The following is a 12,001-nucleotide window of genomic DNA, read 5'->3' on the forward strand; positions in this document are numbered from 1 at the left end:
AAAAATCCTAAAAATAGTCATACAAAGCTCAATCATCCTTGACCTCAAGGAAGAAAAAGAACCTAGGCCAAGAGGAGGTTCCTTGCTTGGTCGATCAATCGTTTGATTAAGAAGTCAGAAGCGCAAACACACTCACACAATCTTTCTATCCAAGCCATCAAGTGGCTTGGTGGTGGCACGCCTACGCATCTCAAGAGAAGAAGGACCAAAAACTCCTTCCGTCGGCCTACCCGGCCGAAAAGAGGGAAACAACACCATCTTCAAACGTTTCCCTTAAACTTGTTTGCCACACTAATCACAAGGTATACTAATAAATGTTTCAAACCACCTAGGATAATTTTATTCAAGTATTATTGCGGAGATAGCAAAATAGTGCTATTCCCGTTACAAGAAATGTTTTTCCTTTCTGAAAGATACATTCATATGTATTTGAAATTGAATTTACATATACGGGGTGGTTGTCCACATGGCATGGTATGAGCATCATTGAGCTATGTCACTATTCAGCAAAACAGTATGCTATGTCACCGAACGTACACAATTCTTTTTATATTAAAAAATTAACCAAAATTTTAAAAATAGTACTTTTATTTTATCGAAATTAAAAAATAGTACTTGTATTCCTGCATCTTACTTTTTAACTCATGCACCATAACTAATTTGGTTTCTATAAGTTATGATGAACAATTAGAGTGTACTTAATTTAATTACCTCCATAATAAAGAGATTCGAATCTAAAGTATTAGGAATTTTCTTTTGCAAATGATTTGTATTCTTATTTGTAACTACTTAGAATTGGACCTTGACATTCTAGTCTCATTATGATTGACGTGTGATTTCCATAACATTAATTATAGCAGATAATTTTCTCCTTTGTATGGTTTTGTCTTGTATGAATGTGTGGCACTGTTTTAGCTTTCTTCCTTATTTCCTATATATATCTGATGCAAGCTAGCATATACTTGCAGTGTTTTTGCATGTGCATGTGCTTTTGATCAATTAACATGAAGGGCGACGGAAGGTGCTTGAAACTCTTTCTTGCACTTTTGATCCTTTTCCTACAAAACGTAAAAGGAGGAGAAGTTGGCCACAGCCACAACCACAGCCACAGCCTCAGAGATGCTAAAGTGACAGTGAGGTGCGTAGAGAGGGAAAGGCAAGCACTACTTGCATTCAAACATGGCCTGGTGGATGAGTTCAATCAACTCTCAACTTGGGGTTCAGAAGCCGAAAAACAAGATTGTTGCAGATGGGAAGGAGTCTATTGTAGCAACCAAACTGGCCATGTGATTCAACTTGATCTTCGACATTCTTTCCCTGTTAAGATGATTCAACTTGATCTTGTATATGATCTTGAATATCCTTTCCAAGGTAAGATGATTAGTCCTAAACTGATTGAGTTGCAGCATTTACAATATTTGGACCTTTCATTGATTACTTATGGGGGCCAAATTCCAGATTTCATTGGTTCTCTAACCAATCTAAGGTACCTCAATCTCAGTTTCTGTTTTTTCATTGGTCCAATTCCAAGTTCGTTTCGAAACCTCACGCAATTGCAAAATCTCGACCTCACCCATAATTGGCGGCTTCAAGCAGAAAATCTCAATTGGCTCCCTGCTCTTTCTTCTTTAACGTATTTGGACCTTACAAGGATTGATTTCAATGGGAGTCGAATTCCAGATTTCATTGGTTCTCTAACCAATCTAAGAAACCTCAGTCTTAGTTCCTGTAATTTCATTGGTCCAATTCCAAGTTCATTTGAAAACCTCACGCAATTGCAAAATCTCGACCTCAGCTATAATCAGCTTCAACCAGAAAATCTCAATTGCCTCCCTGCTCTTTCTTCTTTAACTGATTTGGACCTAAGCGGAAACTTCAATGGGAGCCAAATTCCAGATTTCATTGGTTCTCTAACCAATCTAAGAAACCTCCGTCTCCGTTCCTGTCATTTCATTGGTCCAATTCCAAGTTCGTTTGAAAACCTCACGCAATTGCAAAATCTCGACCTCAGCTATAATCAGCTTCAACCAGAAAATCTCAATTGGCTCCCTGCTCTTTCTTCTTTAACGGATTTGTACCTAAGCGGAAACTTCAATGGGAGCCAAATTCCAGATTTCATTGGTTCTCTAACCAATCTAAGAAACCTCGGTCTCTATGATTGTAATTTGGTTGGTCCAATTCCAAGTTCGTTTGGAAACCTCACGCAATTGCAAAATCTCGACCTCAGCTATAATCAACTTCAACCAGAAAATCTCAATTGCCTCCCTGCTCTTTCTTCTTTAACGGATTTGGACCTAAGCGGAAACTTCAATGGGAGCCAAATTCCAGATTTCATTGGTTCTCTAACCAATCTAAGAAACCTCCGTCTTAGTTCCTGTCATTTCATTGGTCCAATTCCAAGTTCGTTTGGAAACCTCACGCAATTGCAAAATCTCGACCTCAGCTATAATCAGCTTCAACTAGAAAATCTCAATTGCCTCCCTGCTCTTTCTTCTTTAACGGATTTGGACCTAAGCGAAAGCTTCGATGGGGGCCAAATTCCCGATTTCATTGGTTCTGTAACCAATCTAAGGTACCTCAGTCTCTATTACTGTAATTTGGTCGGTCAAATTCCTAGTTCGTTTGGAAACCTCACACAATTGCAACATCTTGACCTCAGCGATAATCAGCTTCAACCAGAAAATCTCAATTGGCTCCCTTCTCTTTCTTCTTTAACGGATTTGGACCTAAGCGGAAACAATCTTAGTACTGTTTTTGATTGGCCAGAAGCAGTACTTAATAAGCTCCCTAAACTAGTAGACTTGACCTTGGTGAACTGTAGTCTTCCTCCTCCTCCTACTCCAATTCTTTCCACTACTCTTTACAAAACAAATTCTTCTACATCTCTTGCGTATGTTTCTGTCTCACACAACCATCTCACTTCTTCAATATTTCTTTGGTTGTCCAACTACAGTACAAGCCTTGTTCGTCTTTACCTCTCCAATAATAATCTATCTGGTTTCATTCCCGATTTCATTGGAAACATGAGCTCTCTTGTGTATCTGGATCTCTCCAACAATTATCTAACTGGTTTCATTGCTGATTTCACTGGAAACATGAGCTCTCTTGCGCATCTGGATCTCTCCAACAATTATCTAACTGGTTTCATTGACGATTTCACTGGAAACATGAGCTCTCTTGCGGATCTGGATCTCTCCAACAATAGTCTAACTGGTTTCATTCCCAATTTCATTGGGAACATGAGCTCTCTTGAGTATCTGGGTCTCTCTGATAACCAGATTGAAGGAGCGAATCCAAATTCGTTTGCACGGCTGTGTAATTTGCAAACATTGTCACTTCAAAGAAATCATCTGAGTGGACAATTATCCAAGTTTGTTCAACTATTGCCTAGGTGTGCTCAAAACTCATTAGGGGATCTGGACCTCTCTGAGAATGTTCTTGCGGGGTCATTAAACAATCTTACAAGCTTCTTATCTTTGGGATTCTTGAATCTTAAAGCCAATCAATTAAGCGGAAAAATACCTGAAAGTATTGGGCAAATGTCGCAACTACATAGTATCGATTTCAGTGTCAATCAATTAAGAGGAGAAATACCTGAAAGTATTGGACAAATGTCGCAACTACAGAACATCAATTTCAGCATGAACTTGTTGGAAGGGGTGGTTTCAGAAACTCATTTCTCAAAACTCTCCAAATTACGTTATTTGGATTTATCCTCTAACTTACTAATCTTAAATTTCCATTCTGATTGGGTTCCTCCCTTCTTCCAGTTGGGTTACATAAATTTGGCGTCCGGCATGGTTGGTCCTCTTTTCCCAAAATGGCTTCAAACTCAAAATTATTCTTACCAGCTTGATATTTCGAACGCGGGAATTTCCGATATCCTTCCAAGTTGGTTTTGGAGTAATGCAGAAATTATTAATCTCTCACAGAACCAAATAAGAGGAATAGAAGGTCCAATTCCCTCAACTCCGTCACGAGTCTATCATCTGGATCTCTCTAATAATAACATTTCAGGGTCGCTTTCTTTCCTATGCGCAAGTGCAGATATGAGTTTAACATATCTTAATCTTTCAAGCAACAGTTTTGCTGGAGAACTTCCAGATTGTTGGAGCCATTTGGAGACACTAGTCATGCTTGATTTGAGTAACAACGCTTTTTTTGGAAAAATTCCCACGACAATAAGCTCTTTATTTCAAATGCAAACTTTGAAATTAAGAAGCAACCGATTTGTTGGAGAATTGCCTTCATCGTTGAAGAACTGCGCAAGTTTAGAAGTTATTGATCTGGGAGATAATAAATTATCAGGACCAATACCTACATGGTTAGGTGTGAGCTTCAAGAATTTGGTTATCCTGATGCTTTCCACTAATCACTTCAATGGAAGCATGCCCTCGCAATTATGCCATCTAACACACATTAAAATTATGGATTTCTCTATGAACATCATCTCTGGAAGCATACCCAAATGCCTCAACAATTTGACTACTCTGGCTCAAAAAGGAAATCCAAGTCTATCCAGCACACATATGTATGGCGGAAATATGGTTAATGAGTCAATTGCTCCTTCTAATTATGAAAATGATGCAAGCTTCATATGGAAAGGAAGAATGCAGACATACAAAAGCACTTTGGGCCTTGTGAAGAGAATTGATCTCTCAAGCAATAGATTAACAGGGGAGATTCCAAGTGAAATCACTCATCTTGTTGGGTTGATTTCTTTAAACCTTTCAAGAAACCAATTAACGGGTCAAATAACTCCAGAGATCGGAAACTTGGAATCATTGGATTCACTTGATTTATCAAGAAACCAAATAGATGGAAGAATTCCGACAAGCCTTGCTCGGATATATCGTCTTAGTTTCTTGGACCTGTCATATAACAACTTGTCTGGCAAAATACCAACAGGCACTCAGCTCCAAAGCTTTGATCCCCTTGATTATGCTGAAAATCCTTTACTCTGTGGACCTCCACTTAAAAAAATGTGTGCTGATGAAAATGGGTCAAGTGACTTGAGCAATGAAGAGGATAAGGATGAGTTTATAACACTGGGATTTTTCATCAGTATGGGGATTGGGTTTGCTGCTGGATTTTGGGGCATTTGCGGCACTTTGATATTCAACAGGTCATGGAGATACGCATACTTCAAGTTCTTGAATGATTTAAATGACTGGCTTTATGTGAGGATAGCTTTGATCAAGCGGCAACTAAAGTTAGCATATGCTTAATAGATAAGCTCGTGACGGTACTCTTTCTCGCTCATCATTAATTTCGTTTTATAATTATTTTCTTATTGCATTTTTCTTTTCTCCAAACTGACGAGTATTAATTTGTTTACTTTGATATTTAGCTGCAGCATCTAAATTAGGAGAAAAGTAGCTGTAGCTGAATGCCTCCTTTCAGTTCAAGTGTTGAAGATTGCTAGTATGCGCATGCACAGGTATCTGGAGAAGAGTTTACGAGTCAATTTGGAGTGCTTAATAGGAATAAATATGAGTTAAATAAGTGTTAATTACTTGTAAGAACAATTAATTCGGAGTTCTCCGATTAATGTTTTTTTTTTTGTTGTTGAGAGAAATAAACAGATCCATTTTAATCCAAGCTCACTCCGATTAATGTATTAGTTCCAGCTATAGTGTTATTTTAATTAACTAAGCCAAAGCCAAAGCGGACTTGATTTCAAATTACAATGTGTGGCTCTGTTTTGGTCATCTATTTGCAACGTACAGCTTCTCCTTGTAAATGTGTGGCTCTGTTTTGGTCAATCTTTCCTTTCATAATTCAACATTGTTCTGGGCACATGGTAGAAGATGCCTTTTTGTAAACAGACTTTTTGTATTTGGTCAGGCTTGCAATGCTCTATTTTGTGGATTTTAAGATTACTTGTGAGCTGAAAGATGCCTTACCAAAGTTTATGTATAAAATGTGTGCTAAATCTTGTGTGTGGAGTAATCACAAGCATTTTCTCTCTTTTCAATTTGTAGAAATGTTCAAGTTCTTGCCCATTACTTGCAGATATATAGTGTTGTGTAGCATAAGGGCTCCAACATATGCAATTCCATCAAGGCCTGCAGGTCAATCACTGCTTTCTCTTGGATATTACAAACATTTGTAGAGCCATAATGAAAACTTGGTAGGCAAACCCAAATACTCGCATCGACCATTTGCTTAAACTTGATAGGCTAGCAAGGGGCTTGTAGCTCAAGCGGTTAAGAGCATCTATCCCTGCACTCGAGGTCCTAGATGTGATTCCCTCCTCCCAATATCGCTTGTAACCAAAAACAAACAAAAAACTTGATAGGCCAGACCCAGTCCCAGATGAACCTGTTTTCATAAACTTGTTGGTCACCTTGATAGTGGCTTATTAGAAGTCCAAATTGGTTGGGAAAGTAACGTCCACCAATTTTAGCAGAAGATACCCTTTTGGACAATATTGAACTGAGCACTTGATTGTTAATGACTAGGGCCCCAAGGGTATGTTCTAGGTATGCTACCTTATGCCTAAAATAACCCTTTTGTTGTGATGATCTTTAAAGGGTGACCAAGAACGCACAAAATTTTGTTCATTAGACCATATTGTAGAGGCTATCGAAAATTTTCCCAGAAATCAAGGATCCATCCCAGAGGCACAGAGGAGATGGCCTGGTTCAAAGTGGCGGAATCTTCAGGTGGCTTAAGCTACTCTGAGCTTTTACCAAGTGATCTTGCTTTTATGTTCCCTAATCAATATTATAATGAAGGGTTTTTCTGTTTGCTTTGAATGTTCATGGGATGAGCCAGGGTTAGTTCATGGGAAATTGAGACTCCTGAAAATCTTTTCATATTTCCTTCTCTGACTTCGAGTCTTAAACGACCATTCTTGGTTGTCCAAACGTTGATGTTGGAAGGCAACCATCATTTTCGAACATACTGGATGAGTTTTCTACACTAAAGAATTCAGATTTCCACAACCCCTCAGATTGCTTGGTGTAACCTGAGCTCGAGCCAAAATCTTCAGTCTCAGTATTAATAGCTGACATTAGTTAGCAGGAAGTGAAACTAAATGAGGAAACTGTACTTGGAACATCTGTGCTTGATGTAACTTTTATAGTTGAAACTTTTATGTAGTTGAAGCGGACTATAGACATAAGGTACTTTTCTTGGCTTAAAGCCTGAAGCCACAGAACTGAAATTACCAGTTCAAAGATATTTGATAACTGATTCTTCAACTTCTTGGGGGATCAGAGGCGGCCATACATATTTGAATGCTAAAATACATCAAATATTGAATGCCTTAATACATTCAAGAATACACTATGATTCTTTCATTTCCTAACAATTCATTGTCCAGAGAACAGAACTACTAATATCTCCTAAAGTAAAATCAAGAAATAAAATAGCTTTTAAATTACGCAACAGATTCTACCCCCAGCTTGCTTGCAGTAAGGAAAATAAGCAATTGATGATGCCCTTATGCAACATTGAAGGAATTTCACAAGGATGTTAAAAAGTAATGAAGCCACACAAATTTTGTGTACTCAATGTCAAAAATTAGCTCAGGTAATTACAAGATATTCACACTGAATCCATACAGAAAAACCAAAAGCAGCAGATGACACATATCAAGCACGTCTCTTACTAAGACGCCAGGAGTTAGGTTCATGGTATCTATCATATAGCGGTTCAATACGTTCTTGACGCTTGCGCTTGCTCATCTTGGTGGGATCTGCCACTTTGAAGAACCTAGGTGCCAGTTCCACGAGCCATTTGGGGTCGACGACCGTCACCTCGCGCATGTACTCCTTTGTGGTCATAACCAGCTCATGGTAGATCACCCAATCTGGTTGTCTCTGGAAGAGGGCGCTGCTTGGGTGTATATAAACTGGTTGGTTCTCCACTAGGGTTCTATAACCCTCCTGCGGGTCCTTTCTAGCACCGTGGAAGAAAAACCCCGCCGTAATTGCCTTCCTGATCTTTGTAAAATTCTTTCCAGCACTCACAACATCTAGTTTATACCTGAAATTCACAACCTATAGTCAGAATGCAATTTCATCTTCAAATCAGAATACTCAACTTAGAAATCGTTGATCACTGTTATAAACTAAAGCAAGGAAAGGGGTGCTAGTAGAGACATTGGCATGACAAACTTATGCTAGGTTTGTATACACAATCTTTATAATAATCTATCCTAGAGCTTACATGACAATGCTATGTTCAATCAATGAAACCTGTTAATGGTGATGGTAGGATGTGTAATATGCCATCTGAATTTCCATATCAACTTTTAAAACAGTTTCGCAATATTTTGTACAAACAACACTTTACCAAGAGAAACAATTCCGGTATCAAAATGACTAACATTTCAGCACATTTGAAGAGCATATACTGGCAATTTAGCTATACACAAAAGGGTAGTTATAATTTATAAAGATACTATACTAAAACCACTGAAAAAATGGTGGAAAAAAGCACTTCTGCTAATAATGCTCTGAAAACAGTGTATGAGATGACATCAACATGACAACTCGTAATGACCTATGCTCAGGTACCATATATCTAGATTTTAAAACACAAACTAGGCCTGAACAACCTTTCAGCAATTCCATCAAGTACAGACAGCAAAAGGCATGCCTAATTCAAGACTACTGCAAAAATACAATGTACCAAACATGAGCAAACCTAGAACATTAATCTACATCTTTTAAAACCATTCATGCACATGTGAAACCAGAAAAAAAGATCCATGCAACCACGAATACACATCAAGATAAATTAGAAGAACATACTTGTCCATGATGCTGAGAAGCTGTTTTCTGACATCCTCTGCCCTCCTCAAGGATCGAGACTGAACAAAGTTCTCAAAACACCATGGCCCTGAAAAATTCTTAGCTTTCCATGCCTCATAGACTGCAAGTAAAGTCAGATGATCTCCCTCTGGCTGGAAAAACTTGGCTCTCTTCTGATCTGCCTGGGCTTGTTTTTCCCTAGGCCTGTAAAAAATATTACCAGTCTGAATCATTGCAATGATGGTCAAGATCTCATCACTGCATCCAAGGTCCACACTGGCCAATAGCATCTTAGACAAGGGTGGATCCAGAGGAAACTCAGCCATTTTCCTACCCAATTTGGTGAGCAGCCCCTCCTCATCCAGTGCTCCTAAACTGTACAATTGTTCCATGGCAGAAATGAGTGCTTGGGGTGAAGGAGGATCCATAAAATCAAAAGACAAGAGATCATTTATCCCCATAGCTTTCATCGTAAGCGTAGTAGTCCCAAGATTTATCCTCTGGATTTCTGGAATTGAAGTAGGGGACATCTCATTGCGGTATGCACTCTCAGTGTAGAGGCGGTAACATTTCCCAGGGCCTGTACGCCCAGCACGCCCAGCTCGTTGCTTGGCTGATGCTTGGGAAATTGGAGTTATGACCAGTGAATCTAGCCCCTGCTTTGGGTTATAAACATTTTGCTTTGCAAAACCAGGATCAATGACATAAAATATCCCATCAATGGTCAGTGATGCCTCAGCAATATTAGTAGCCACAACTACTTTCCTCTTACCTGGTGGGGCAGGATCAAATATCCTTGACTGCATTTCACTAGGAAGGGCACTGTACACTGGTAGGATAATCAACTCAGGGACATTTTTACCAAGACCTTTCATCCTCTCATAAAGAGACTGGCATGCAAAATCAATCTCTTCTTGTCCAGTCAAGAAAAGAAGGATGTCACCTTCAGGTTCTGTCAAGTGTATTTGTAGAACGGTTATTAGAGATGCATCAAGGTAGTCACTTTCCGGCTGTTTAGTGTAGAGTATCTCTACAGGAAAAGTTCTCCCAGGGATAGTGAAGATGTTACAGTTGAAGAAATAACCGGAAAACTTCTCCGCATCCAAAGTAGCAGATGTGACAATCAAACGAAGGTCTGGTCTCCGCTTCACAAGCTTCTTCAGTAGTCCAAAAAGAACATCTGTGAAGATTGTCCTCTCATGAGCTTCATCAAGCATGACCACAGAATACTGAGAAAGGTTCTCATCAATCAAAATCTCCCTAAGAAGCATACCATCAGTCATGTACTTGATGACAGTATCTGGACCAGTGCAATCCTCAAAACGAATTGCATAGCCGACTTCCTCTCCTAAACGACAACCAAACTCTTCAGTAACCCTCTTGGCCACATAACACATTAATGATGTTTCAATTTTGCATAGATTTAGGAAATTTTAAGTAACTTTTTCCTCTCTTTTTAAAATCAAATACTCTTTGTTTTAGGTTCCCGCAATTACCTACATTTTCTTAGGTACATTAAAACAAACTAAGGTAATTAATTCTTAGTTTGAAAAAAAAAAAGAACTATGAATAATTAATTCACCTATACAATCTCGGTAAATTCTTATGCCTACAAAATATAGGTAAAATTGGTACCCATTTTTATTTTTATAAATAACGTGCCTATTTTTTCGTAAATAATGTACCTATTTATTTTATAGAACTAATTTCAATAGTAACGTTTTTTTTTTTTTAATGTAGAAACAATGTACCTATTTTCTCATAATTAATGTAACTTTTTTCTTTATCTAAATATATAAAGCAAAAGGCAGAGAATGGTAAAACATTCAAAATACCAAAAAATGCCATTGGTTAATACAAGAATTAAGAATTGAAATTATTAATTAAATGAGGATAATATGGTAAATTCACACTTTTTCATATTAAAAAAATTAAAAGAAAAAGAAAAATCATATAATAAATCCTATTTTTACGGAACACAACTACCCATTATCTATATATATATATATATATGTATATATATATATATATATATATAAAGCAAAAGGCAGAGAATGGTGAAACATTCAAAATACCAGAAAATGTCATTGGTTAATGCTAACATTAAGAATTGAAATTATTAATTAAATGAGAATAAAATGGTAAATTCACACTTTTTCATATTTAAAAAAATTAAAATTAAAAGAAAAATCGGATAATGGATCCTATTTTTATGGAAAACAACAACCCATTATCTTTTTTAATTCTAAAATAAAATTTAATTTTTTTTAAAAAAAGCCTCTCGCAGGCGCCGAAGCGAGTGCGGAGAGGCTAGTAAATATTTACGTATTTTTTATATAGATAATTTACCTTGTATTAGATATGTAGAATATAGGTAAATTATTTTTTAGTAGACATGGTCACAATAATTTTTAGGTTAATAAAAATAGCGTACCTAGTCTAGAGTTTTGGAATTGCAAGGCCTACATTTTATAACAAATATGTCGATGTAGCATACAAATACAACGGCTACCAAAATCACGAGAATAACCACGAGCAGCACCATCTAAGTTAATTTTAAAGTTAAAATACTTGAAATCTTATACGTTATAATAAAATATTTAACGGGGCAATGATGGAATTGGAAAGAGAGTGAGGCAAGGATACCAATCCCATCCACATTTAAGAGTGGATGACCACAACTTCCTCGGACCACAGGAGTTCTGAAGAACGGGACTGAGTAATTCATATACTAATCATTTAATGAGCAACAAAACAAATCAAATCAAAGAATCCGAATGCAAAATGGAGAAACCTGCTCCGAAACTCTATGATCAGATATTCAACACTAAATATACCTAAGTGTTTCGTGATCATCACTATAATACGATAAACTTTCATGTGTAATCGTAAGACCCCATGTAATATTAACCTAAATTATAGGGGCATTTCAAAATAGACTTGGTCAATAACCAAAGTGTTTTGAAAAATTCTCATATTATAGTTGTTGAATAAAACCTCAATTTTCATTTATTCGTATCAATCAATATATAGGTATTATATTAATATTGGGTTGGGTAGAGATATTTCCATACGTTTCACTTAAGTCAAGTCCACATTTGCAAGAAGATATTTATAGCTTGTGCCTAGGAGGATGGGATGCAAAGCCAACAGTTGATTGGACACGGGAAGGCACCTTACCAAGTCAAGCCTCTGCAAGTCAATTGGGGCACGCGTTGGAAGACAAATCACCATAT

At 37.4% G+C, this 12,001-nt stretch overlaps 2 protein-coding genes across 2 annotated transcripts; one reads left to right on the top strand and one right to left on the bottom strand.

Moving 5' to 3' along the window:
• The first annotated feature begins 975 nt into the window (after window positions 1-975).
• On the top strand, window positions 976-5,521 carry LOC110750031 (receptor-like protein EIX2). The gene is made up of 6 exons (XM_088248795.1): window positions 976-1,429; window positions 1,853-2,333; window positions 2,511-3,037; window positions 3,245-3,569; window positions 3,627-5,245; window positions 5,351-5,521. Exons 1-5 carry the CDS (start codon window positions 1,005-1,007, stop codon window positions 5,226-5,228), a joined length of 3,360 nt encoding a protein of 1,119 aa, XP_088104921.1. The 5' UTR covers window positions 976-1,004; the 3' UTR covers window positions 5,229-5,245; window positions 5,351-5,521.
• Window positions 5,522-7,460: 1,939 nt separating this feature from the next.
• On the bottom strand, window positions 7,461-10,177 carry LOC110747083 (putative pre-mRNA-splicing factor ATP-dependent RNA helicase DEAH5). The gene is made up of 2 exons (XM_088248801.1): window positions 8,766-10,177; window positions 7,461-7,995 (listed from the first exon to the last, which is right to left on the bottom strand). Exons 1-2 carry the CDS (start codon window positions 10,160-10,162, stop codon window positions 7,602-7,604), a joined length of 1,791 nt encoding a protein of 596 aa, XP_088104927.1. The 5' UTR covers window positions 10,163-10,177; the 3' UTR covers window positions 7,461-7,601.
• Between the last annotated feature and the right edge of the window lie 1,824 nt (window positions 10,178-12,001).

This window comes from Prunus avium, chromosome 2 (genome assembly GCF_965620075.1).
Source record: "Prunus avium chromosome 2, drPruAviu1.hap1.1, whole genome shotgun sequence".
NCBI lineage: Eukaryota > Viridiplantae > Streptophyta > Magnoliopsida > Rosales > Rosaceae > Prunus > Prunus avium.

Excerpts from the sequence above, each read along its gene's own strand:
- LOC110750031 (XM_088248795.1), top strand. The coding sequence starts at position 1,005 with ATGAAGGGCGACGGAAGGTGCTTGAAACTCTTTCTTGCACTTTTGATC. Across the intron at positions 1,430-1,852 it reads TTACAATATTTGGACCTTTC|TGATTTGGACCTAAGCGGAA; the intron begins ATTGATTACTTA and ends TTCTTCTTTAAC. Across the intron at positions 2,334-2,510 it reads GGAGCCAAATTCCAGATTTC|CTAAGCGAAAGCTTCGATGG; the intron begins ATTGGTTCTCTA and ends ACGGATTTGGAC.
- LOC110747083 (XM_088248801.1), bottom strand. The coding sequence starts at position 10,162 with ATGTGTTATGTGGCCAAGAGGGTTACTGAAGAGTTTGGTTGTCGTTTA. Across the intron at positions 7,996-8,765 it reads CTTCTCAGCATCATGGACAA|GTATAAACTAGATGTTGTGA; the intron begins GTATGTTCTTCT and ends TGTGAATTTCAG.